The 23,738-nt window shown below is 49.1% G+C and overlaps 3 protein-coding genes and 1 long non-coding RNA gene across 8 annotated transcripts; 3 read left to right on the forward strand and 1 right to left on the reverse strand.

Moving 5' to 3' along the window:
* Positions 1–1,252: 1,252 nt before the first annotated feature.
* On the forward strand, positions 1,253–6,746 carry WDR74 (WD repeat domain 74). Of its 3 annotated transcripts, XM_036926283.2 has the most exons (12): positions 1,348–1,370; positions 1,484–1,590; positions 1,677–1,798; positions 3,304–3,379; positions 3,511–3,657; positions 3,826–3,927; positions 4,795–4,895; positions 4,981–5,036; positions 5,355–5,500; positions 5,584–5,640; positions 5,907–6,104; positions 6,470–6,746. In XM_036926283.2, the coding sequence occupies exons 1-11, from the start codon at positions 1,367–1,369 to the stop codon at positions 6,084–6,086; spliced, it is 1,098 nt and encodes a 365-aa protein (XP_036782178.2). In that variant the 5' UTR covers positions 1,348–1,366; the 3' UTR covers positions 6,087–6,104; positions 6,470–6,746. The 3 variants fall into 3 exon arrangements, with proteins under 3 accessions (XP_036782187.2, XP_036782178.2, XP_057362947.1); XM_036926292.2 differs by lacking the exon at positions 6,470–6,746 and having other exon boundaries at positions 1,253–1,402; positions 5,907–6,126; XM_057506964.1 differs by lacking the exons at positions 1,348–1,370; positions 6,470–6,746 and adding an exon at positions 2,547–2,661 and having other exon boundaries at positions 5,907–6,126.
* TEX54 (testis expressed 54) lies at positions 6,271–6,783 on the forward strand. Its single transcript, XM_057506967.1, is given in 1 exon segment — positions 6,271–6,783. A coding segment is annotated over 1 exon segment (513 nt).
* A 224-nt stretch (positions 6,784–7,007) lies between these two features.
* On the forward strand, positions 7,008–22,475 carry STX5 (syntaxin 5). 3 transcript variants are annotated; one of them, XM_057506965.1, is made up of 11 exons: positions 7,008–7,151; positions 7,841–8,084; positions 9,055–9,125; positions 9,294–9,349; positions 9,469–9,539; positions 13,217–13,333; positions 13,415–13,471; positions 13,632–13,713; positions 14,170–14,276; positions 14,444–14,565; positions 15,294–15,428. In XM_057506965.1, the coding sequence occupies exons 2-11, from the start codon at positions 7,860–7,862 to the stop codon at positions 15,373–15,375; spliced, it is 990 nt and encodes a 329-aa protein (XP_057362948.1). In that variant the 5' UTR covers positions 7,008–7,151; positions 7,841–7,859; the 3' UTR covers positions 15,376–15,428. The 3 variants fall into 3 exon arrangements, with proteins under 3 accessions (XP_057362948.1, XP_036782201.1, XP_036782210.1); XM_036926306.2 differs by lacking the exon at positions 15,294–15,428 and adding an exon at positions 21,735–22,475 and having other exon boundaries at positions 7,012–7,151; XM_036926315.2 differs by lacking the exon at positions 15,294–15,428 and adding an exon at positions 21,735–22,475 and having other exon boundaries at positions 7,024–7,151; positions 7,926–8,084.
* On the reverse strand, positions 21,667–23,705 carry LOC130684805 (uncharacterized). The gene is made up of 2 exons (XR_008999158.1): positions 23,488–23,705; positions 21,667–22,009 (listed from the first exon to the last, which is right to left on the reverse strand). It is a non-coding gene; the product is annotated as an uncharacterized LOC130684805 (long non-coding RNA).
* Between the last annotated feature and the right edge of the window lie 33 nt (positions 23,706–23,738).

The raw sequence follows: 23,738 nt of genomic DNA on the forward strand, positions 1-23,738 counted from the left end.
TCAGTGAGTTTACGTATTGCTAGGGATCTTAATCTTTTTTTGTACTTACTGCGTTCTGTGGGGGCTTGGTTTATAAACTGACCTACATTTTTAGGGTCGTGTAAGGTAATAGAATATTGGCACGACGGACAGCCGGGTTTCATTTTTAACACGGTATTCATCTGAGCATCTTAACGGTTTTTGAGAGAACTTCAGGAGCTGGGAGCTGCAATAGTAGCTTCCTCTTCTGTTCTACACACCATTTGGTGTTAATTACCAAGGAAACCTTTAACTTAATGTTACACTAATCAGGGGGCGTGATCTACTAGAGACCCACCGGATTAACCCCAACGTTACAATATGGGAAACTGCCCAGCAGTCATGGCGGGGACGTCTCACAAAAACGGAAGGTAGAGGATTTTAGGGAAAGACGGAGTTTCAGGTTTAATTTGGTTTACATAGTGGTCTGATAGCCTCAATACAAAGTAGGGTTGTGTGCAAAGAGGTCAACATCAGGTTGGGACTGGGAAGAGGACCCAGACTGCTGTTTCCTTGGAAATACATCAAGGTTAAGATAAATGTGGAATATTGTGCTAAGAATTCTTATTGGAAGCCGAGGCCGCTTCTCTGTGGAGAATTTAGATCCGTCAGGCAGGATGATGCTTTTTTCTTCCTTAAATTATTTCAAACTTTGATTTCTGATGGTCTCTAATTTCAGAGAACAAAATTTCTTGGTGAGAAATTATGAGTCATTCAACAAAGGGGGCCGTTATGACATTTTCAAAAGCAGCATCTCATCTTTGGGAGAAATACTGTGTTTATTTTGCAGATTTTCACTCTCAGTTGGAGCTAATTTTTACCATCACCAAACCTCAATGTGAGAAAATAAAAACGACGCCCCTTACCTCCTCTTTCAAAAACAGAGGTGTTTTAAAATCAAAATCATCGGTTTCATTTTCCCTCGTCTTCTTCCGTTTTGTCTCTTCTCGTCGCGGCTGAAGCCATGAGCCTCATTAGTGATCGGAGTCGTTTCTGAAGCGGGCTATTGTACAGAAAACGTTACAGGATGCTTTGGAGTAGGGACACGGACTAGGGCTGGCTCGACCGGGCATCGCGGTCAAGTTAGGATGCGTACCACTCCAAGTGTAAAATGCCCAAGCTACTCTTAAGCTCTCAACAAACAAGTTATCTCCTGATTTCGTTTTCGCAACGCAAAACCAACCGGAGCAGGCGAGGGATCTTTTCCTCCAGCTCTTTGAAGTCCCTGAAATGGGATTCACCCGGGGAGGTCGGGGGGTGGAACTCGGCGCGCTCTTTTGACGTGAGCACTGAGCCGGAAGTGGGCTCCGGGGCTCGGGTATGGCGGCTGCTGGGGCACGCTGGAACCATGTGTGGGTCGGCAGTGACACTGGGATCCTGAAAGGTGGGTGGCGGGGCCGGGTCTCGGGAAGTGCGGGAGTCGCCCTCCAGGGACCCCAGCGCGACTAACGCCCGCATCCCGCAGGGGTGAACCTTCAGCGCAAACAGGCAGCAAACTTCACGGCGGCCGGACAGCCGCGGCGCGAGGAGGCGGTGACCACCCTGTGCTGGGGCGCGGGCGGCGAGACTCAGGTGAGCTGCAGCTGAACAGGCGGGAGCTGGGGGCCGGGGTGCAGCAGCCTCGCTCTCTTCGCCATACTGCCCTTTTCTGCCCGTAGATCCTGGTGGGCTGCGCCGACGGGATAGTGAGGCACTTCAGCACGGAGGAGGGCAGATTCCAGGGTCAGAGGCACTGCCCCGGAGGGGAGGGCACGTTTCGAGGCCTCGCCCAGGTCGACGGGTAAGAAGACCGAGCTCCTCGCTGGACACTCAGCTTGTAGGAAGAGTGTAGGGGCTCCTGCAGGACGGCCGAATAATGGCGATCAATCCTTAAGTTACTAGGGCCTGCTTGACAGGGACATGTGTCCTGCCTATAACAAGCATTTACTGAATACCTACCGAGGCACAGGCGTTGGGTGAAATGAAAGCGCTGGGGGTAAATAAGACACACACAGTAGCAGCCTTCATAGAGTTTGTATCCTCGAGAGTTTGTCTCCTGGTTCCATGACCCTTTTGTTGACGCTGAACAAGTCATTTAATAGTTTATGGTATGTTGTAAAATGGGGCTAACAACCACCAACAAGGTATCCAAAGTAAAGGACGGGAAAGTGCTAGTGGTTAGGTTATTGGCCTAGCTTTCTTCTGAAGACGAAGAGAAGGCTGTGAACAGGCTGGGTAGGTTTAGTGGTGTTAATTCCGACAGGTGAGGTCTAGAAGGTGCTGTGGGGGTGAGACATTGGAACTGGGCCTTGAAGAATGGGTAGAATTTTGATAGGTGGAGAAAGGAGTAAGGACATTCTAGAAAGAGGCTGCTGCCTGGGCAGAGGCCAAGGAATGGTGTCAGGCTACAGTATACATTTCAGAAAAGATAAATAGAATTTGGGGATTGAAGCCAAGGAAGCATTAACACAAAATGGGCAAGGTACCTTGGGATTAAATGTAAAGGGCTTTGAGTGCAAGCCTGAGAGATTGGCACTTTTGTTTCGTAGGTGATGGGGAGTTCCTGGTTTTTGAGCAGAAAATTCTGTGGTCAGAGCTGTAAGCCTGTAGGAGTGTGGAGGACAGATCAGAGAGAGGGCAGTTGGGAGGCTTGCCACAGCTCAGGCAAGCAGTACAGTCCCTGAACCAAGGTGGGGAGGGTGGGCAGATATGAGAAAGAACATAGGCTCCAGCTCTACAGATCCTGGGGAGAGACTTGCTTCGGTTTCATGGGAGGCGTGAGTACTTTGTGGGAGATACTGACATTTAACATCTGGAACCCAGAACAGGGAACTTGAGAAAAGCTGGTCTTTGACTTTGGCCAAACCCTACATCCAGACAAGTCTATTTCAGTCTCTTCATACCTACTCATCCTGACCTTTGGTGACTAACTCAACATTCAGAAAGACCAGCAAGGCCAGGTGCCCCTGCCCCACAGCTATGGAATAGCAAAGGCACTCTGCTCTGGAGTATTCCAGACTTGATTCCCAGTTCAGGTTCTGACATTTATAGCTGTGTGGGAAAATTTTTTTATTTCTCAGAGCTTCAGTTTCCTCACTTAGAAAATGAGTAAGCCCTCACCCTGTTAAGGAAATGAAATAACAGGGAGGTTAGAAGTTGGCAAGCCCTGCCAAGATCTGAATTACCTATAGGCTTCCTTAGGAATGGGGTTGGTAGGAGGGAGTCTAGTGAATATGAATGCATAAGCCAAGAACACTTACACTTAATGGGTTTTTTTACCTGACTCTCTCCACCCTCTGCCTGCAGCACCCTCATCACATGTGTGGAGTCTGGCATTCTCCGAGTCTGGCGTGATGACGACAAGGAGGCATTCTCTGACCCAGTGAGGCTCGCCTGCTCTGATCCTGGTGGTTGGGAAAGTAGGGGCCAGGGTAGGAGCTGAGCAAGGGCTTTGGGGAGGAGTAAGGCCTGGAACGGACTCTCAGCCCCACTCTCATCTCCCACTCTTTTCAGCTCCTGGACCTTCGAGTGGGCCCTGGGGTGTGTAGGATGCGCCAAGACCCAGCACACCTCCACGTGGTTGCCACGGGTGGGAAGGAGAATGCTTTGAAGGTGTGGGACCTGCAGGGGTCTGAGGAGCCTGTGTTCAGGGCCAAGAATGTGAGTAACAGGGGTGGGGAGGGGGCGGTGGGGCTTCGGTCCAGGAAGGCCAAGGCCGCTGACTATGAGTCAGAAACCAGGTGAGCCTTAGGGGATGATAATGATGGGCTGAAGGAAGTGGCACACTGAGCTCCCCACAACCCTGTCCCCGTCTGCCCACCCCACCAGGTTCGGAATGACTGGCTTGACCTGCGGGTTCCCGTCTGGGACCAAGACATACAGTTCCTCCCCGAGTCTCAGAAGCTTGTCACCTGCACAGGGTACCACCAGGTGAGGCACCACCCCATTCCTACTTCCTCCTGGGCTTGAGCAGCCTCCTAGAGAAACAGCCTCGCTGTGCAGGCCTGCCCCCATTTCTGGGCACAGCTGCCCTTGTCATCGTCCTGTCTCTGAGCTCTCAGAAAAGGGAGCTCTTCCCCCCTCCATCCCAGCCCAAAACTGAGCCAGTGACCTCTTACTGCATTCTCAAATGGGCTTTCTTGAACTATGACTCTTCGTTTTCCTCCAGGACATGAGAGGACATTGGGCTGGGTGTCAAGAGAACAGGGTTCTGGTCCTGATGCAGCCTCCCATTCGCTTTGGGACCCATGCGTGACCCTCTTCTCTCTGGCCTCAGCCCCTCAGCTTCACAGGAAGGGCCCAACTAGGGATCTTTACAGCTGGTCTCATTTGAAGTTCTAAGACCCAGGCAGCAGTGGGGCACTGTATCGCCTAGTCTCCTTTGCTCCTACGTACTGAAATATGACCTTGGTGATATGCCTCTGCTCAAGACACACATGGGAGCCTCCTCTCTCCTCCCTTGTTCATAGGCTAAACTTTACTCCTCAAAATTTAGCATCCTCTTACAATTGGACTGACTTGCTTTTCTATCCCAAATGGGAGAATGGATGGCATGCTCACACATGCAGACCATGGGAATGCTGCTACCCCGGGCCTGGGGACCTCTCCCCTCAGTGCTGTGCATTTGTGCTCCTAAGCAGCTCTCCTCTACCCACCACTACTCAGAGAAGAGGGCTACATTTCAAATGAGAAAGTTTCTGTAAGAGGGGATCATAAACAAGAAAGGAGTGTATGAAGGAGGGGTGAAGATATGGAGAAGCAAGACGGGGCACTCTGATGATGCCTGTCTCCCTTCAGGTCAGGGTCTATGATCCAGCCTCCCCCCAGCGCCGGCCAGTCTTAGAAGCCACCTATGGAGAGTACCCACTGACAGCCATGACCCTCACTCCTGGCGGCAAGTGAGTCTTTAAAGGGCTGAGTGGGGATTGGGAAGAAGTCCAGGAAGCTCCTGCTGATCCCACCTGCCTCTGGTCTCCTCCTCAGTTCCGTGATCGTGGGGAACACTCATGGGAAGCTGGCAGAAATTGACCTTCGGCAAGGTGAGTGGACGAGGGAGCTTTCGGGGAGGGGAAAGGATAGAGAGGAAGAGCAGGATTTCCCTCTGAGATGGTGCAGTGGAGCCAGTATGCCCTCGTTCAGGTGCCAGATTGCCCGTGTTCAAATCCTGGTTTCACCAAAAGCTGTGTGATGTTGGGCAAATGCCTTCAACTCCCTGTGCCTTAGTTCCTTCACCTGTAAAATGGAGATACTAATGATAAAGCCTATCACAATGTTATGTGGAGGATAAACTATAGAAATGTAAAGTGGTTCAAACAGTAGACAGTTAATGGTTGTTGGCTGGCTCTGCCTTTCTCCAGGGCGCCTCCTGGGCTGTCTAAATGGGCTGGCAGGCAGTGTCCGAGGATTGCAGTGCCATCCGTCAAAGCCCCTACTAGCCTCCTGTGGCTTGGACAGAGTCTTGAGAGTACACAGGATCCGGAATCCGCGGGGCCTGGAGCATAAGGTGAGCGCCTGCTCCCCTCTGTGCCCCCCTTCCTGTTTCTATTTCAGTATGCGTGGCTCCTTAAGGCCCCTCTTCTTTTACAGGTTTATCTCAAGTCTCAACTGAATTGCCTCCTCCTGTCAGGCAGGGATAACTGGGAGGTAAGCAGTCAGGTCTGGGGATGTAGGAGCCAAGGGCTTAGATGTGAGGATTTTCCTGGGGAAAGGAAAAGGAAGCAGCTGCAATACAGATCTGGAACTGGCCATTTATTTGCCAAGCTAATTTCTCTGAGGAGGGTGACTAGGAGCATGCACGGGAGTGGTCTCAGGAGCAGGAAATAAAAGGGGTGGTACCCTGGAGCAATTATTTCCCACCTAGAGCCTCCTTCCCTGTGGCTGTATTACTGTGCTTTTCTCCCACTCACCAGGATGAGCCCCAGGAGCCTCAAGAGCCCAACAAGGTGTCCTTAGAAGACACGGAGACAGATGAACTTTGGGCCTCCTTGGAGGCAGCTGCCAAGCGGAAGCTCCCAGATTTGGAGCAGATCCAAGGGGCCCTCCGGACCAGACGGAGAAAGAAGCAGCGGCTTGGGTCCACCAGCTCCTGAAACGCCAGTGCTCACTTTGTAAATAAATAGCTCAACCCCCGCCATGACCCTGAGCCTTTTGTGATGGGAGAAAAGAAGGGTGGCTGCTGCCTGAGCCGGGGCTGTGGGATATCCGACGTCCCAAAAGCCAAGCGGGAGCCGAGTGGGCCAGTGTGGGTGGCACCGAGCACAGGGCGCACAGGCCATGGGCTGCTGCCAAGACAAAGACTTTCAGACTTCTGATGAGCAGGCCAATGAGGCTGAGTCGGAGGAATCCGAGGAAGGTGGGACTCGAGACACACCAAGGGGTCCCAGGGAGCAGAAGGGACTGCTGAAAATGTTAGTCCCAGGAGGTTAGAGACGGGAGGGTAGAGCGGAGTTCAGCAGCGTCCTCATCCCCGCAGGCACTGAAGGAGTCGGGGGCCATGTGGACTCGCCGAGCAACCGGAATCACAAGTCTAACGAAAGCCTTCGGATCACCGTCCTGTGGCGGCAGCTCTCCACGTTCAGCCGTCGGAGCTCCTCGCGGTCAAACAAGAGGCAATCAGCCCCAAATCGAAAGCAAGTGTGTGCGTTCCAGGAGAGAACCGGGAGGGGATCCTGGAGGAGCCGGAGAAGGAGTGACTCCAGCCCTGCTCTCAGTCCGCCCCGGCCTCCAGAGAATAAAGTTTCTGACGTGCACCTACCCGAGCACTTAACCCACCGCGGCCCACTCTAGGCTTGCTGGGCGCCGGCACCGCTGGGCCTGAGGGCTCCTTAAGGCTCCTTCCCTGGGCTGGCCCAGCCCCTTGGGCCTCGGCTCTCATTCCTCGGGGGCGGGGTCACAGGGGCGGCCTGGCCAATGGGAGGCTGGAGTTACTCTTGTTTTTTGGTTGAGGGCGTGTTCCCGGATCTTGGAGCCTGAAAAGGAGTGGCACCGCCCTCCCGTCACCGGGGTGGGGGGGGGAAAAGGGGGGGAGAGCTACGTGTGGGTGACGTGGCGGCTTCTGGTCTTCGGTCCGGATTCGGCGGCTTCGGCGCCCGGGGAGGAGGCAGTGACGACCCGGGAGACTGGTAGTGGCGGCGACAGCAGGAGGCAGAGAGGAGGTAGGACTCGCCCTAAGAGGGGTCTGGCCACTTTGTCCACTCCGGGCAGCAGCGGCTTTCCGGGGTCGGCGACGGACGGGGGGAATGAAACCGGGGGCCAGCGGGCAAGTCCTGCCGGCCCGGCTCGGGGGTGAGCGAATACCTCACCGTCCAATCACGAAAGCCCCTGTTGAGAAGGACGTCTGTGTTATCTAATCAGTGGCTGCGATACTCCAGAAGGCGGGACTTGTGAGGGGGCGGGACTTCCTGTTTCAAATACACACCTTAGAGATTCCCCCCTCCGCCCACCGAAATGTGTCCTGCTTTGGAGGTCCGTCACCGTTTCTCCCTGAGGAGTCGAGGGAACCCATGGATATAAGCGGCCCAGCTAGGGCGTAGGGCAGTTGCACAGGACGGACCGCAGCCTCGGGGCCAGAGGACCTTCCTTTGGCCCTGTCTCTGCTTCAGGGCCCCCCGGCCCGCTCTCTGGCAGCCGGAGCCAAGTTGGAAGAGGAGCCTGAGCAGGGGAACGGCTTGGGCCGGAGAGGAAACGGGGCGCTGTCCGCCACGGGCCGGCCCCAGGATCTGCGGGTGGCTTTAGGCGCGAAAGTCCGTGCCAAGTGCAGAAGGGGCCCGAGGATTTGCTCTTTGGTGGGGAATTTGTGGAGAAGGAGGCTGCCTGGGGAATGACACTCTCCCCTCCACAACAGTCCGAGGTTATGCGTCTCAATGATCCCGCGGAAACGCTACGGGTCTAAGAACACGGATCAGGGTGTCTACCTGGGTCTCTCAAAGACGCAGGTCCTGTCCCCTGCAACTGCTGGCAGTAGCAGCAGCGACATCGCCCCTCTGCCCCCACCAGTGGCCCTGGTCCCTCCCCCTCCCGACACCATGTCCTGCCGGGATCGGACCCAGGAGTTCCTGTCTGCCTGCAAGTCTCTGCAGAGCCGTCAGGTAAGGACGAGAAGTGGGGAAGTCAGGAGTGAGCCTTACTTCCAACTGGGAGACGCTCTGCTGCAGCACTGTTGATTGAAGGAATTCTTGGGGGAATCTGATGCAGAACTGATCAAGCTTGGGGGGGCGGTAAGATCTACTAAGCAACAGAGGGATGGTGAGCTAGTTATTTAGAGGCAAGGCCCTAGACTTCTTTGTGTGGAATGCCCGGGAGGATAGTGTTGCTCTTCTGGAAGAATTATATCAGGGTGAGAGGTGGCTGCGATATATTTGATTTGGGTAAGGAACTACTTAGAGCCTTTAGCTCAGAGACAGGCATTTGAATTCTAGTTCCACCACAAGTTTGCTCTGTGCCCACGTGGAAGTTAATCTAATTGGGCCTGTGTTTATATCTGTAAAGTGAAGTTTTCTAGATAAATATTTTTTTATCAAAATCACTTTGAAGTACTATTTTAAAAATTAGGTTCCCTTGTCTTGGTCTAGACTTTCTGAATCCAAGAGGGACCTGAGTAACTGTAATTTTAAATACGTTTACTGCTCAGGTCTGGATAACAGCTGCTCTTTTTTATAATCTCCAAGCGATTCCCTGGTGGAGGAATAGAATGGTAATTTAGTGCTTACAGTGTATCAGGTATTTGGGCTAAAATACTTTACAGCCCTTAGGTCATTTAATCTTAGCAGTTACAATAGGTGTGTGGATTGTCTTCATTTTATAGATAGAAGAAATAGAGAGTCAGAATGGTTTAAGAACTTGCTCCAAAATCCCCAGCTAGTTAAGTGGTGGAGTCAAGATTTGAACCCAGGTGTTCCTGTCTTCAAATCTGGGCTCTAAACTACTACTACTGATAAAATTAGACGTTCTGGTGGAGGCTAACAGTAGTACTAGAGAGAGATGTAGTGGACACCTGAGGAACTGTGAAAGCTGGAAATGAGGGGAACTAAAGCTTCACCTCTTGACCTTGCTTTTCAGAATGGAATCCAGACAAACAAGCCAGCTCTGCGCGCTGTCCGGCAGCGCAGTGAATTCACTCTCATGGCCAAGTGAGTGGAGAGCAGTTAGGTGGTGGGATGACACCGTGTCTGAGGAGAAGTAGGCTTGCCTTTGGTGGCCTTGGCTGTGAAGGCTAGGGTTGGTTGTGCTCGAGCTAATGTGGGAATAGGCTCTCTCCTCCCCTTTCCCATAATGTTCTCACTAATGCTCTTTTGCAGGCGCATTGGGAAAGACCTCAGCAACACATTTGCCAAGTTGGAGAAGCTGACAATCTGTGAGTATTCTTGGGGGTCTCTCAGAATTGAGGCAGTGAATGAAAGAGGCCTGAGGAACCATACTTCCTGAGCCTTGTCTTTGACCTCACCCATCATGACTTCTTATTTGTCTCTGCAGTGGCAAAGCGCAAGTCCCTCTTTGATGACAAAGCAGTGGAAATCGAGGAACTAACTTATATCATCAAACAGGTGAGCTACCAGCTACTGGGAGCGTCCATCATTCCAGTCAGATCACTCCCATCATTTTCCATTGCCCTGGAGGCCCAGAGCTGGTTACTAGGGCCACCCCAAACATCCTGGTCATCCACTGAGTCAGTAGACAATATTGATCACCTACTGTGTATAAAGCAGAGCTGGGCACTTGCCTCCCCAACATGAAGTGAGATTTCTGCCTTCAAGGGCTTATTGTCTAGAAGAGGTGTCCAGCCCCATAACTCATGCTTACGATGAGTAGGAGACGAGTGGTACAGAAAAGATCTTACAAGAAGATGAATGCAATAGTCTGGGGATGCTGGGAAAGATTTTATAGAGGAGGCAAAATCTGAGCTGGTATCAAGGCTTGTGTCGAGGCAGTGGAAGAACAGTCCAGGTAGAGGAAGTGGCATGTGCAGAGGCATGACTTAAAAAAGGGCAAGTTCAGGTCTTTGCGCAGATATTAATGTGCTCAGAGAGGCCTACCCTAACTGTGCTGTTTAATATTCCAACACCCAAAGCTCTGATCTCCTTTACTTTGTTCTGTTTTCTTTTTTATAGCACTTGGTGCATTCTAACATTATAACTAACTTTTATGTTAATTGTCTCTGTTCTCTCTCATCTGCCTCATCCCTCTCAAAAAAAAGAAAGAAAGAAATCTATGTGCTAGAGAGCAGAGGTTTTTTTCTTTCTGGTTATCCCCAGATGTGTCCCAAATGCTTATATCAGTGTCTGGCATATAGCAGGTACTTAATTTTGTTGACCAAATGAGTGACTGGCAGGTTGGAAAGGTCGATTGGTGTCTGGTTGTGAAGATCACTGTGGGCTTTGCTGAGGAGAGAGGAATCACTCTGAGTGCTATGGGCTGCAAAGATGATTAGAACCTGGACCCCGTTCTGTCTGAAAGACACCCATATAGCACAGTTCTATACAGCTGTGACCCCTTCTTTTCCTAGGACAGTGTAATGAGAATAAAATGTGAAATTGAATGACCATGGGGAGAAAGACCACCCAGAGCATGGCTGGGCAGAGGCCAGGGAGAAAGCTGCTGCGGTTGTCCAAAACCAAGGTGATTATGGCAGAGGCCAAAGGGCAGACACATTCCAGACGCACTGTGCTGAGAAAGAGACGGTTCCACCATCAGGGTGTTATAGGCATTTAAGAACCACTGACTGGATTCGGACAGACTTGTGTTCAAATCCTACGTCCACCACTTATGGTGTGACCTTGGGTAAGCTACATAACTACAGTTCCCTTATGAATAAAAGGGGATAATAACAGTACCTACGTCATAGGGTTGTTGTGAGATCTCATTTGCTTATGTTTTCAACCACTCACATTATTGAGTGACTTTTGGTTGCTTGGTTCTGGGGACTTAGTAATGAATAAGGGAGATGTGGTTGGTCCCTGCCCTTGGGAACTTCTTTTGGAATGGGTGAACTAGACACTATACAAGCAAACAGAAAAGATAGTTGCAGATGGTGGTAAATCCTATTAAAGTAATAAGGCAAGTGAATTATTTAGGGTAGGGGCCTACCTTAGATGGGGTGATCTAAGATGGCCTGGTGGAAGAAGTGACATCAAGACCTGAATGGTGAGGGAAAAGCCAGTCATCTAAGACTGGTGGGAGTACTTACCAAGAAATGGGATTAGCAAAGGGAAGTCCCTAAAGTGTGGGTGATTTGGTGGATTTGATAAACGTGAAAGAGGCCCATGTGGATGCAGCATAGCAAGTGAGAAGGAGACCGGTAGGGAACGAGGTCAGAAAAATGGGTGGGGCCAGTTCGTGTAGAGCCTGTGCAAGCCAGGTAAAGAATTTGAGTTGTATTCCTCATTTATTGGGAAGCTTTTGGAAGATTTTAAGCAGAGGAGTAGCATGCCCCATTTTTAGTTTAAAAGGTCACTCTGGTTGCTGTGCAGTGAGTGGATCATAGGGGAACGAGCTATGAGAGAAAGGTCATTTGGGAGGCTCCTGGAGATTTTCGAGAGAGAGATGACAGTCTGAACTAGCGTGGGTTTATTGGAGAAGGAGGTGAGTGGACAGGTTCAGAGTGTGTATTGCAATCAGCCGGGTTCTGCTAGGTTACATGGGGATTAAGGGAAAAGAGAGGAATTGAGGATGGCTCTTCAGGGTTTGATCTGAGCAGCTGGTAAGTGGTGGTGCCATGTGCCAAAATGGGAAAGGAGGAGGAAGGGGGTGAAATAGCTTTGGAGCGGAAATTGGGAGTTGTTTTCTATGTTAAGTTTAAGGACAAAAAGAAAGTTGTAATTAGCTTAGCATGTTGTGTGGCTCATGGTAAGCAAATAAGAGGCTGCTGTTGTATTCATGTGGTGCTAAGTGTACCCGATGGACTATGGTTGCGTTGTGGCATACTGGTGGGGTAAGGAGGTGTGAGTATGTGGTTTAGAAGCTTCTAGATTGGGCGCCTAGGTGGGAAGTGGTGCCATTTTCTAAGCTAGAATCCTGGGGAAGGAGATTTTATGGGGAAAAAACCTGGAACGCTGTGGACATGTAAGCTACAAGGAGGCCCAGTCAGCTCCAGGTCAGACCAGTCAGCAGTGGAAATGGTCCAGAGTTCTCAAGAGAATGGTCAGGACTGGGAGGCTAATTGGAGGGGACAGTAGGAAGGACTCTAGAAGTTGTCTGATCTGGTTTTTTTTCTAGTCTATTTCTAGAACTCACTGTGCTTGAACTCCTTCCCCTCCGCTTCTCTGACCCCTCCCAGGCTCTGGCTCTTCTGGGACAAGCTTTCTCTGCTGCCCCACTGCCTCCGTCATCTCACTTTGTCTGAAGTGACCCTTGGCAGGCTGGATCGGGGAGCAGATGACACACTGGTCTGGTGTAGGAAGCCTGGCTGTGCTACTAACTCAACTGTGTGTCATCTTGAACAAGTCACGGCTTTCACTCTTTTGCAATAATTTTTAAAAGGAATTCTACATATAAAAATCATTTGGGTGATGCTTCTGGGGAACTGTGGTGCCTCTGACTCTTCTCTTCTCCTGAGTGGTACACAGGTGGTTCGCTGGTCAACATGCTTTGGGTCCAAGGTTTTGGCCTCTGAAGGGGTCTGTGGCCGTGAGTGTGGCCTCACAGGGTGGCAAACAGCTGCAAGGTGGAGGGGATAAACAAGTCATTTGCCCTTGAACAACATGGGTTTGAGTTGGTTGGGTCCACTTATGCAGATTTTTTTCAATAAATATATTAGAAAACATTTTGGAGATTGTGGCAATTTGAAAAAATATTTATCTAGCTTATATTATGACTATGGTATTTAATATACAAAATCTGTGTTAATCGACTGTTCATGTTATCAATAAGGTTTCCAGTCAGCAGTAAGCTATTTGTAGTTCATTCTTTGGGAGTCGAAAGTTACACTTGGATTTTCAACTGCACATGGGTCAGCGCCCCTAAACCCCATGTTGTGTTGTTCACGGGTCAGTTGTATTTAGAAATGGATGAGATGATATTTCCCCCCTTTCTGGCTCTAGTCTGCAGCCCAGAGGAAACTCCAGAGTTTGGAAAATCCCAGGAGGCCCTTCTGGTCTGTTTGAAATACCCTCACCTCTGCTAGTAACTCCTTCCCTGCCCTCCCTGCCAGAGGCACCCATGTGGGAGAGATGCTGGCTGAGGACTCTTTGTTGATACTCGGTTGTTTTATTGGCTTTTTCACCAGGACATCAATAGCCTCAACAAACAAATCGCCCAGCTGCAGGATTTTGTGAAGGCCAAGGGCAGCCAGAGCGGCCGGCATCTGCAGACCCATTCCAACACCATCGTGGTCTCCCTGCAGGTAGGACCTGGGGTGGGAGCGGGAAGGGCAAAGGGCAAAGGTGTTGTCGTCTTCAGCTGACCTTCTCTCCTTTTCTTCTAGTCCAAACTGGCCTCCATGTCCAATGACTTCAAATCGGTTTTAGAAGTGAGGACAGAGGTGAGGAGGGATAGAGGCCTGGGGTGAGGGCCCGTGAGGGGATGGGGAAGGATCGAAGGGAGAGGTGAGGGCAGCAGGGTCATGGGCAGACAGGGGGCTCTCTTTAACATGCCCGCTTCCCAGAGGACTCATGACCTTTGCGTTTCTTCCCCAATCCCAGAACCTGAAGCAGCAGAGGAGCCGGCGGGAACAGTTCTCCCGGGCACCCGTGTCAGCCCTGCCCCTTGCTCCCAACCACCTGGGTAAGTCACAGGCAGTGGGGGGAGCCCCGAGCGGCAAGACTCGGTTATTCTGGTTGTGCTGGCACCCTCTAAAGGCAGCTTGGGGAGGACAGGGAAGTTTCTAGACTTTCTCAGAAGTCAAACTTGATTGTTGATTTCATGATCCACACTTAGTGTCCCACATTTGCACTGTTGGGGGTTAAGTTAGTCACATTCAGAAGAATGACAGTTTCTAATGTGTTCTGTGCCCTCACTCCCTTTACACACATTCTCATGTTCAATTTTCATAACCACCCTTAGAGAAAGCAACTGTTATTATCCCCCATTTTACACGTGAGGAAACTGAGGCTCAGAGAGGTTAAACGACTCATCCGGGGTCACAAGGCTAGTAAGTGCCACAGCTGAGATGATAACCAGAGCATGTGGGCTCATTTGAACCTGCTTTTAACCAAGAAGTGCCATGTCTTTCTTCCCCAGGGGGCGGTGCTGTGGTTTTGGGGGCAGAGCCCCGTGCCTCGGGGGATGTGGCCATCAACATGATGGACTCTCGGACCAGCCAGCAGCTGCAGCTCATTGACGAGCAGGTACCCAGGCTCTGAACGGTCACGGGCTTGCTACTCTGTCCTCTGTGGGCACAAGCAAGTGTTTGGAATGCACCCCGGGTGAAATAGCAAGCTGGGGGGATCCTAAAGAGGCAGGCCCTACCCTGAAGAAGCTGCCCGCGCTCGGGCCTGCTCTCTCTCCTCTCAAGGACTCCTACATCCAGAGCCGGGCAGACACCATGCAGAACATCGAGTCTACCGTTGTTGAGCTGGGCTCCATTTTTCAGCAGTTGGCACACATGGTTAAGGAACAGGAAGAAACCATTCAGAGGTGAGACACTCTCTCATCCCAAACAGAGGATCTTCTATTTCCTGTGGGTTGGCATCCTAGGTGTCCCCAGGGACAGCCTGATACCCTTGGGAAGTGTAGAGTGAATCCCGTCCACCCACAGGGTGCAGGTCACCTGCCACCATCCCTTCGACAGGTGTTTATTGAGCACCTGTTCCATGTCAGACACTGTTCTAGGTGCTGGGGATACAGCGATGAGTAGAACAGTGAAGTCCATGCTTTGTGTGTATGTGTGGAATTCAATCGGGTGGGTGAGGACAGCTCTTAAAAGGAATTAACAAGAAATTTTCAGGTAGGGATAAGGGCTCTACAGAGAAAGGAAGTTGGGTGATGTGTTAAGAAAGTGACTGAGTAGGCATATCAGGTTGGGTGGCAGGGAAGGCTGCTCTAAAGAAGACGACACTGAAGCAGAGCCCTGAGTGACAGGGGGGCCCAACCATGCAAGGAAGTTGTAGGAAGAAGAGAGGAAGAGTGTTCTAGGCAATGTGGACAGCCCGGGCAAGGGCCCTGTGAGGGGCTGGTCTTCTGGCTGGTCTTGCAGCCATCAAGAATCAAGAAGAACAGTGTAGTTAGAAAGTGATGAACAGAGACAGAGGTACTGGGTGAGACCAGAGGGACAGGCAGAGCCCACCAATGCAAAGGCCCCCCTGTTCCTTTGGCACCACCTGCCGCCTCAAGAGTCATGTTATCTGCTGCTCTTCAACACACAGCATTCATTTGCCAGTTACAGACCTACAGCTGTGGACGAAAGAGACAAAGATCCCTGCTCTTCTGGAACTTACGTCCTTGTAGAGGAGACAGATTATTAAAAATACACATAACACGGAAATGGCCCAGTGCGTTCTTCTGCCCTGTGACAAATGCCATAAATAAAAGTAGAGTCAGATAAACTAATCAGAAGAGTGTCAGGTTTGGAAATGCAAGTTGTAATCTTAAATGGGATATTCAGGGAGACCCTGTTCAGAACGTGATCACATCTGACCAAGATCTGGAAGAAGGTAAGGGAGTTTTCCATGCAGATAACTGGGGAAGTAATACCAGGCCAAGGGAAGAACCAGGGTGAAGGCCTTCATGTAGGACTGTGTCTGATGAGTTAAAGGATAGCAAAGAAGTCACTGCAGCTGGGGACAAGCGAGGGGGAGAGTAGCTCAAGGTGAGGCTAGCAGGGAAATGAGGGACCAGACCATGTGGGGCCTTTTAAAGCCATTGTGAAGCTTTGGCTGTTAGACTGGGTGATAGGGGAGCACTGCAGGGTTTTGATGGAAGGCTACACCCTCTGACTTCTGCTGTAAAAGGATCACTCAGTTGCTATAGTCAGAACAGATCATAGGGGCCTCAGTGAGAAGTAGGAGGTCGTACGGAGGCTTTTGCAATAATCCAGGCAAGAGGTGATAGTAGTTGGGACCAAGGTCATGAGTGGCAGTTGGATTCTGGATATATATTGAAGATAGAACCAACAGGATCAGTAATTTGATGAACTGAATGTAGGGTGTGAGAGAAAAAGGGGTTTATAAGAACTCCAGGCTTCTTGTGTGAGCGACTGAAGGGATTCATGGCCTCCACTTGAAAAAGGATTGGTTACGTCGGGTAGAGTAGGTTTGGGGAAAAAGCAGTCCAGCAAGAGGTGATAGTCGTCTGTTAGACATCGAAGTGAAGACAGTGAACAGGCAGATGGATATATGGAGTTTAGGAGACAGGTGTGGGCAGAACTGGACTTTGAAGCTGAGTAAGGGAGTGCGTGTGAGGAGGAGAACCCAGCACTGAGGCCTGAGGCCATTTCTGTGCGCAGCTCAGTCCTGGAAGGAGATGGAACGGGCACAGCTGGCGAGGCGCAAAAAAAAAAAACGGATGACTATGGTGTCCTGGGAGCCAGGAGAAGAAAATGAGTTAGGGAAAGAGTGATCAGCTGTGATTTTGGTTTTAGTTCAAGCAGGATGAGAGCTGAGAGTTTAACTGGAGAGTTTGACTCATTCACATCGAGGTAATTTGTGCAGAGGTTGGGTTCAGGCTTTCTGCCTTACTGTTTGCTTGCTTTCCCCTTCTGTTTTCCTTCCCCTCTTCCTCCTCTCCGGTCTTCTTTTGAACAATTGAATTTTTTTTTAGAATCCATTTAAACTTGTTGGTTAGTAGTTTAGCTGTATGTCATTGCTTTTATTCTTTTTTTGTGGCTGCCTAGGGGTTACAATGTGCATCATTTACCTTGCACAGTTTACATAAAATATAAGAAATTGGCAACCCTCTCCTCCATCCTTTATGCTGTAGTTGTTGTATTTGTTGCATCTGTATACTTTCTTAATCCCACAATACAGTAACTGTACAATTGTATAATTGTGTATTTTTTGCTTTACAGTTTAAAGAAATGAAGAGGAGAAAATTGTCTTTCATATTTTCTCATATACTTACCATTTCCAGGGCTCTCCTTTCCCTCCCAAACACCCAGTTTCTATCTGGCATCGCTCCCCTTTAATCTGAAGAACTTCCCATAGCGCTTTTTGTAGTGCAGATCTGCTGACAAGTTCTCTTACTCTTCCTTTCTCTGAAAATTTATTTCTCCTTCATCCTTAAAGGGTATTTTTGTCTGGATTGTAGCATTTTGGGTTTACAGTTTTAATCTTAAGCACGTTGAATATGTCACTCTGCTCTTTTGGTCTTTCTCGGTCCTAGTGAGAGGTGGGTGTAAATTCTGTGTAATGTGTTTTACTCTGGCTGCTTTTCAGTATTTGTTTCTTGTCTTTGGTTCTCAGCAGTTGACTGTTATGTAATCTACATGTGATTCTCTTCGAATTTACTATACTTGGGGTCTCTGAGCTTCTTGAAACTATACATTTATGTCCTTCACCAAGTTTGGGAAATGTTGAGCTGTTATTCCTTCAAATATTTTTTTCTGCCTCTTTCTTCTCCTTCAGTGTAGTATATGTAATATCAAATTGCATGTCAATAAGTATTTACTGTAAGATTGTCCCTATATTGATGAGAAAAAGTATGATCACTTGATTAAGGTGGTGACAGATAATCTCTCCTTTTAAAAGTGTATGTTTTTGCTTTGCAGTCTTATATTTGTGGGATACCTGTGATGATAGCCTGTTCCCCAAAGATGTTTCACCTACTGTTTCTAGCATCCACTTACGATGCTTGTCTGAATCAAATCTCGTTGGGATACATTTTCCTTTATTAATTGCATGAGCTGCAGTTCCTCTTAATCAGGCTGGATAAAACCTATTCTCCTGTACTTTCAGAGTAAATAGTAGAGCAGGTGCCAAAAATTAGTGACCAAGGAGTTTGGTGTTTATTCAAGTACAGTTGGTGTACAATATTGTATTGATTTTGCATGTAAGGAGTTTGTTAATTCTCTGTTTTGAGTGTCATTATGGAGCTAAGGTTTTTATTTATTTATTTTTGTATGATAATGAGTTTGGATTTTGATGATTTTTCAATGCTCAATTTGTTCCCAGTTTGTCTAGTGGGAGTCAAGAGATTTTTGTTTCTATTTTTTTAAAGCCTGGGAGAAAATAAAAGTATGTGCATATGCTAATGAGAATGACCCAACAGAGAAATAAAAATTGATAATATAAGAGCAAGGGGAGAGAATTCTTATAATTATGTCCTTGAGAAGGTGAGAGGAAGTAGTTTCCAGTGCATAAGCAGAGGACTGGGCTTTGAAAGGGGCTGATGAAAGGTGGGAAGGCAAAATATGTGGTGCAGATGCTGGGGGTGGGGACCAACACAGTGGTTCTCACAGCACTTTATAAATGGCTGGTGCTCCACACATGGTAAGTGAATAAACAAACACCCTTTTAGCCGGTGATTCCCAAACCTGGACACTCGTCAGACCCTCTATGGAGGTTACAGTATATGAAGATTCCTGAAGGACCAGGCTGCTCATATCTATGGAATCAGAATCTCCAAGTGGGAGGTCAGGAACCTATTTTTTTGGAGACTGTGACTCCATAGATATTCTGGGAATGGCCTCTAGGAATCTCCATTTCATACAAGCTCATAGGAGGTTCTGATGAGCATCAGGTTGCAAAACAGTGATTTAAAGACTGCTTATTTATTCAACTACTTTGTGTTGAGCATCAGCCATTTATAAAGTGCTGTGAGTACAGCTGTCTCGGTCCTAGAATCAGGAGAACTGACTGATTCTTGTCTGGTTCAGCTGAGATCTAGGGAAGCCCTTGCTAGGTTAGGCCATAAACACCATAGCTCCTCAGGCTATGATGTTACTTTGAATATTAGAATATTGTATATTCAGTGAAACAATAAAAAAAGATATTTAGATTTCTTCACCCAATGCATATGTGTTTTAAGTAGTTAGAATCACAGCATATATACGCAACTTCTAGTCTTCCTTGAAAGGGGATAGATAGTAAGTGTTTTTCAGTGTTAGTAGTCATCCATGCATTGGTTTAGCAAATGTTGGTTGCTGCTGTGAGCTAGTCATGCTGGATCTGGGACTGGGAAGGTGAAAGACAGTTCTGGTGGGTCTCATGAAGCTCTCTGTCTAGTAGGAGAGACACCTGGACGATTACAGTTCATATGATGAGTTCAGGAACAGAGGGGATGAGGCAACTCACACTTGTTATCTGTCCGAGTTGGGCCATGGGGCCTCCTGGAAGTGACAGCAAACTACAACCTGAGGGGGAACGCCAGCCGAAGAAAGAGAGAGGAAAGGCCATTCCATGTGGAGAAACAGCTCAGAAACGAGAGCGAGCTTGGGTGGATCCCAGGAATGCAGAATTACTCTGTGAGGCTGGGGGAGTAGTGAGGGAGAAAGCTAGAGAGGCAAGGCCAGACCATGAAGCACCTGCGTGCCCCAGCAAGACGTTTCCTCTGGAGGAATGGACTGATGGTGGCTAAGAATGGGGTTTGCCCCAGACAGGCTGAGCGTCAGACTTTCTGGGACAGCCAGGTGGCGTTTGAGGCACGGTCCGATGCTCAGAAGAGAGGGCTGAGCTACAGATGAGGACTTGGAAATCCGTGGCCTTGGTGAAACCCTGGGCGCAGACGAGACCAGTGACAGTGGGTGAAGTGAGATAAAGGATTGGACGGATCCCCGTGGATTCCAGAATATGTGGGGAAGGGAAGGGTCTGTCCAGGAGACTGAGGAGGAAGGCTTAGGAAGATGAGAGAAGGAAGTAGAGATGTGTCCTTGGAAGCCAAGGTGAAAGGGAGTTCAGGAAGAAAGTGGTCATTTCTCAGTGCCCCTGAAAACAGAAGTGTGAGGTAAGGCTCCCAAGGTGCCGATTGGTTTGGGGCAGGAGGACTGGGATTAACTGGATCAGTGCGAGCAGTTTCAGTTGAATAGCTCAGAAGCAATTTTATCGTACATTGAAACGTAAAAGGGAAATAATAAAAGAAAATTTGTGAGGAACCATATGCACAAGAAATTGAATTTCTGAAAGAATGGAATTTAAAAAATATTTAGATATTCTTACGTTTCTCCCACAAGCCAGTGGCCTGGATTTGAGCACCCTCTTTAGAAACCACTGACTTGGTTCAGAATTCTTCAGTAGGTAGATTCTTGGCCCTACCATGAACTCTCTGGATGTAAAGCCTGAGAATTTGCATTTTGGGAGACACTCAACAGGTGATTTTTATTTTTTTCTAAGGTATGGAAACTGCTGATCTAATGTTACTCGGTCATTTTTCTTTCCCCCCGAATTTCTAAATTTAAAAATTCAAACTAGCAAAGTTGGGAGGACAGCCCAACGAGCACCTATATTCCTCTCACCTAGATTCACCAACAGTTGGCATTTTAGCACATTTCCTTTCTCACTTTTTTTTTTCTGAACCACTTGAACAGGCCTCTGGTTTCTGTGCCTCTCGCTTCAGTTGCATCATTTACCCTTTCTGTTCAGCTAGACTCCAGCTTCTTATTGCTTGGACTCTTTCCCTCTTCAGTTTTCCTTTCCCTCCACAAGACATTCTTTTCTTCTCGTCCCCTTGCAAACTTTTCCCCTTTCTGTTTTCCTCAGCCCTCTCTTTCCCACACCATTGTCTGCCCGATGAGTTTCCATTTTTTAATTTCCCTGCCACTTCCTCTATCCCACTGATTCCTGACTGTTTTACCACCAGGGTTCCCCCCTTCTATTAGTTTTCATTCGTGGACCCCCATTTAAAATCTTTGATATTGCCAGATTGCACTTACCAGTTTTCCAATTTTGTTGTGCAAAGCCATTCAGAATTGCCAATCTGAGCTTTATTGATATGAGATGACAGATGCACCCACACTGAGAAATGTAATTATAGCCATAAGCTAGGAAACCTGATGCTTTAGTTAGCCTCTTTGACACAAATAGAGAATCATGTACAATCCAGCCTCCTGTCTTTGGACAGAGAGTAGCTCTCAGTCCTCCCAGGACCTTGGGCTTGCAGCCCCTGGTGCAGCCTTTCCTCTTAGTTTCCAACTGGATTGCCAGGCTCCACCAATTTTTCTATCCTCACTGCTTGCCAAGGTCTGCTCCCAGCGATCCCCTTTGTAAAGGTGCAGGGTTTGTATTTGGTTTTTAGGATTGCACATACAGGTCAGGAAATGTTTTATTTTCCTCAGCAATCTCTCAAGAGACTGAGGACTTTTCTGTAACCTGAAGAGACACATTCTCTTAGTGTAGGGCTTTTCCTATACCCTGACTTCCTATCCGTATCATTCAGTTTTTCTTCCTTTCTCACTCAGAACAAGGATTTCCTGACAGTAATGATCTATGACCTCCCCCTCCCTTATTACAAATGCAGTACTTATTAGAGATCAGTAAATAAAAGCAAAAAATTGTAATAGCTTATGTTTTGGGGATGTTAGTATGGTTTGGGCACTTTATAATTGTTAACTCATTTAAGGCAGCAACCAGAGAGGTAACGTTTGTGTTAGCCTCATTTTTCCTTGCTTTGCAGTTGAAGGAAATGAGACCTGAGGTTAAATGACTGGCTCAGGCTCATAAGCAAATAAGTTGCAGAGCTGGTTTGAAAATCAGAGCCAAGACTTATGTTACCCTTCCAGAGCATTCCCTATACACAAACATACACACAAAAATGGGCTCATAAGCATTTTTCTCCCACATATTGTGACCATCTCTTCACATCAGTAAATATGCTTCAACAGCATTCTTTTTAATCCAGTGTCCTTCTCTGTCCTCTCCCCCCGGCTCTGCCCCCAGGATCGACGAGAACGTGCTGGGAGCCCAGCTGGATGTTGAGGCCGCCCATTCAGAGATCCTCAAGTACTTCCAGTCGGTCACCTCCAACCGGTGGCTCATGGTCAAAATCTTCCTCATCCTCATTGTCTTCTTCATCATCTTTGTGGTCTTCCTTGCCTGAGCCCTCCTCCGACGCAGTCCGTGGGGGTCTGGAACCCATCTCGGGGGCAGGTGGCCTGGGCTGCCGCTGAGCCTTGCAGGGTGCTTGGGAGAAAGGCGCTGTTTCCCTGGAACTGCTAAGAACAGCCACTGTCCTTGATCCCTCATCCCTTGCCTCTGGCCACCCTGTCCTCCCCTCAACATCCTCAGACCCATGAAACACACACGGTTCTGGATTTGGACTCTGCTGTGAAGTGGCTGGAAGGGAGCAGAGGCCCCCTTGGGGTCCTGATTGGGAGGTTGTTTCCACAAGGAGATTTTTATAAACCCTCCCTAGCCTCTCCCAAGGAAACTTGGACAGCAAGGGGAGATGATGTCTCCCCCACCTTTCTGAGAGTGAGGGGAGGAAGTGAAACTGCCCAGGGACCAACTTTCCCATCTGGGTTAGAAATCGACCTCTTTCTTCTCTTTACCATGTGAGGCAGGAGGCCCTGAGCCCCTTGGCTGCCTGCACAACCCCAACTTCGGCTGCTAGTGACTCAGTCTGCCAAATGCACTGCAGCCCATTTTCTCCCAATTACAGCAAGACTGTCAGCCTCACTAGCCACGTTGTCATTTCTGGGAGGGAGCGCCGAAGGGCCTGGGCAGCAAGTGGAATGAGCCCACTGCCCAGTACCAGGACTGAAAGGGTTAGGCTGATGGCTGTGAGGGGCCAGGCTTCGAGCTCTGTGCACGCAGCTACCTCCAGCAGGGAAGAGCCAAGTTTGGCAGCATTTCGTTAACTGGAAATTTCAAGGGAAGTGGGGTGGATCCCAGAGTGGGTCCCCAATGGGTGGCAACGTCAAGACCCTCTCCAGCAGTATCTGGACCAGTTTGGTCTGTATTCTCCCATCAAGTGGCCCCAGCTTTTGCTTGAGCTGGATGAGGGAGAGCCCTGCCTGATGCCAGGAGTGAAAGGTAAAGTGAAGAATTTGTTCCCAGCTCCAGCTGAAGCTCTTGGTCCCCTCCAAGTTCCTCGCCAAATCCAAGACAGTCCCAGGAGAATGAACAAGAACCCTCCTGGAATACCCACCCATCAGGGAGGTCAATAAGATTCTTCGTCATTCCTCACCAGGACCCACAACCACATCATTCTGAGATCACTGGAGTTCCCCCATCTCACACACCCCAGGGGCAGCTCAAGCTATAGAGGCAACAATCATCGTACACTCGGCAGTCCTAGAACTTTGGGGGGTCTAGGAGAGCCCTGACATTTAAACTTTTCCCCTTGGCTTTTGGTCAGCAGGTGGTCTCGCTTACGTCTTCACTGCCCAACAGGATGTGGGTCTAGCGCCAACCACCAGTGGTGGGTAGGGGCGTTTGGAAGACAGTTGCTTGCCAAACCTTGACAGATGAAATCTAATTTGACTTGGCAACTCTTCATAGGGGGTGGGATAGATTGGGAATTAATTTAACAATTATCTGTTGAGTTCCTACTATGTGCCAGGTATGGTACTGAGCCAGACGCTGGAGAAAAAAGTCGATTGGTCAAGGACCCTGTTCTCAAGGAGCCTACGTTCCTAGTTTTCTATTTCTTGATAGTATATTTTATAGGCAAGGAAAGTGAGGCATATACCTGCAGCTGGCAAAACGCCAAGATGAGAACTGGCAGGATCTTGCTAGGGATCTATGAGTGATCACTCCAGCTCCGAGGCCCAGGTCTCCCGTTCCTCGGAAGCCTTCCGTGGGGCTTCTCTCTGAGTCCCGGGCTGCAGAAGCCTGCTGTCCGCTCCAGCCAGCCCTGGAAGTGCTGGCCTAGGGACCGGCCAACCCCAACCCTGGGTTCCGAGAACTCAGGTCTTGGGCGGGGCTTGCAGCGGCCTAGCC

This window comes from Manis pentadactyla, chromosome 9, assembly GCF_030020395.1.
Source record: "Manis pentadactyla isolate mManPen7 chromosome 9, mManPen7.hap1, whole genome shotgun sequence".
NCBI lineage: Eukaryota > Metazoa > Chordata > Mammalia > Pholidota > Manidae > Manis > Manis pentadactyla.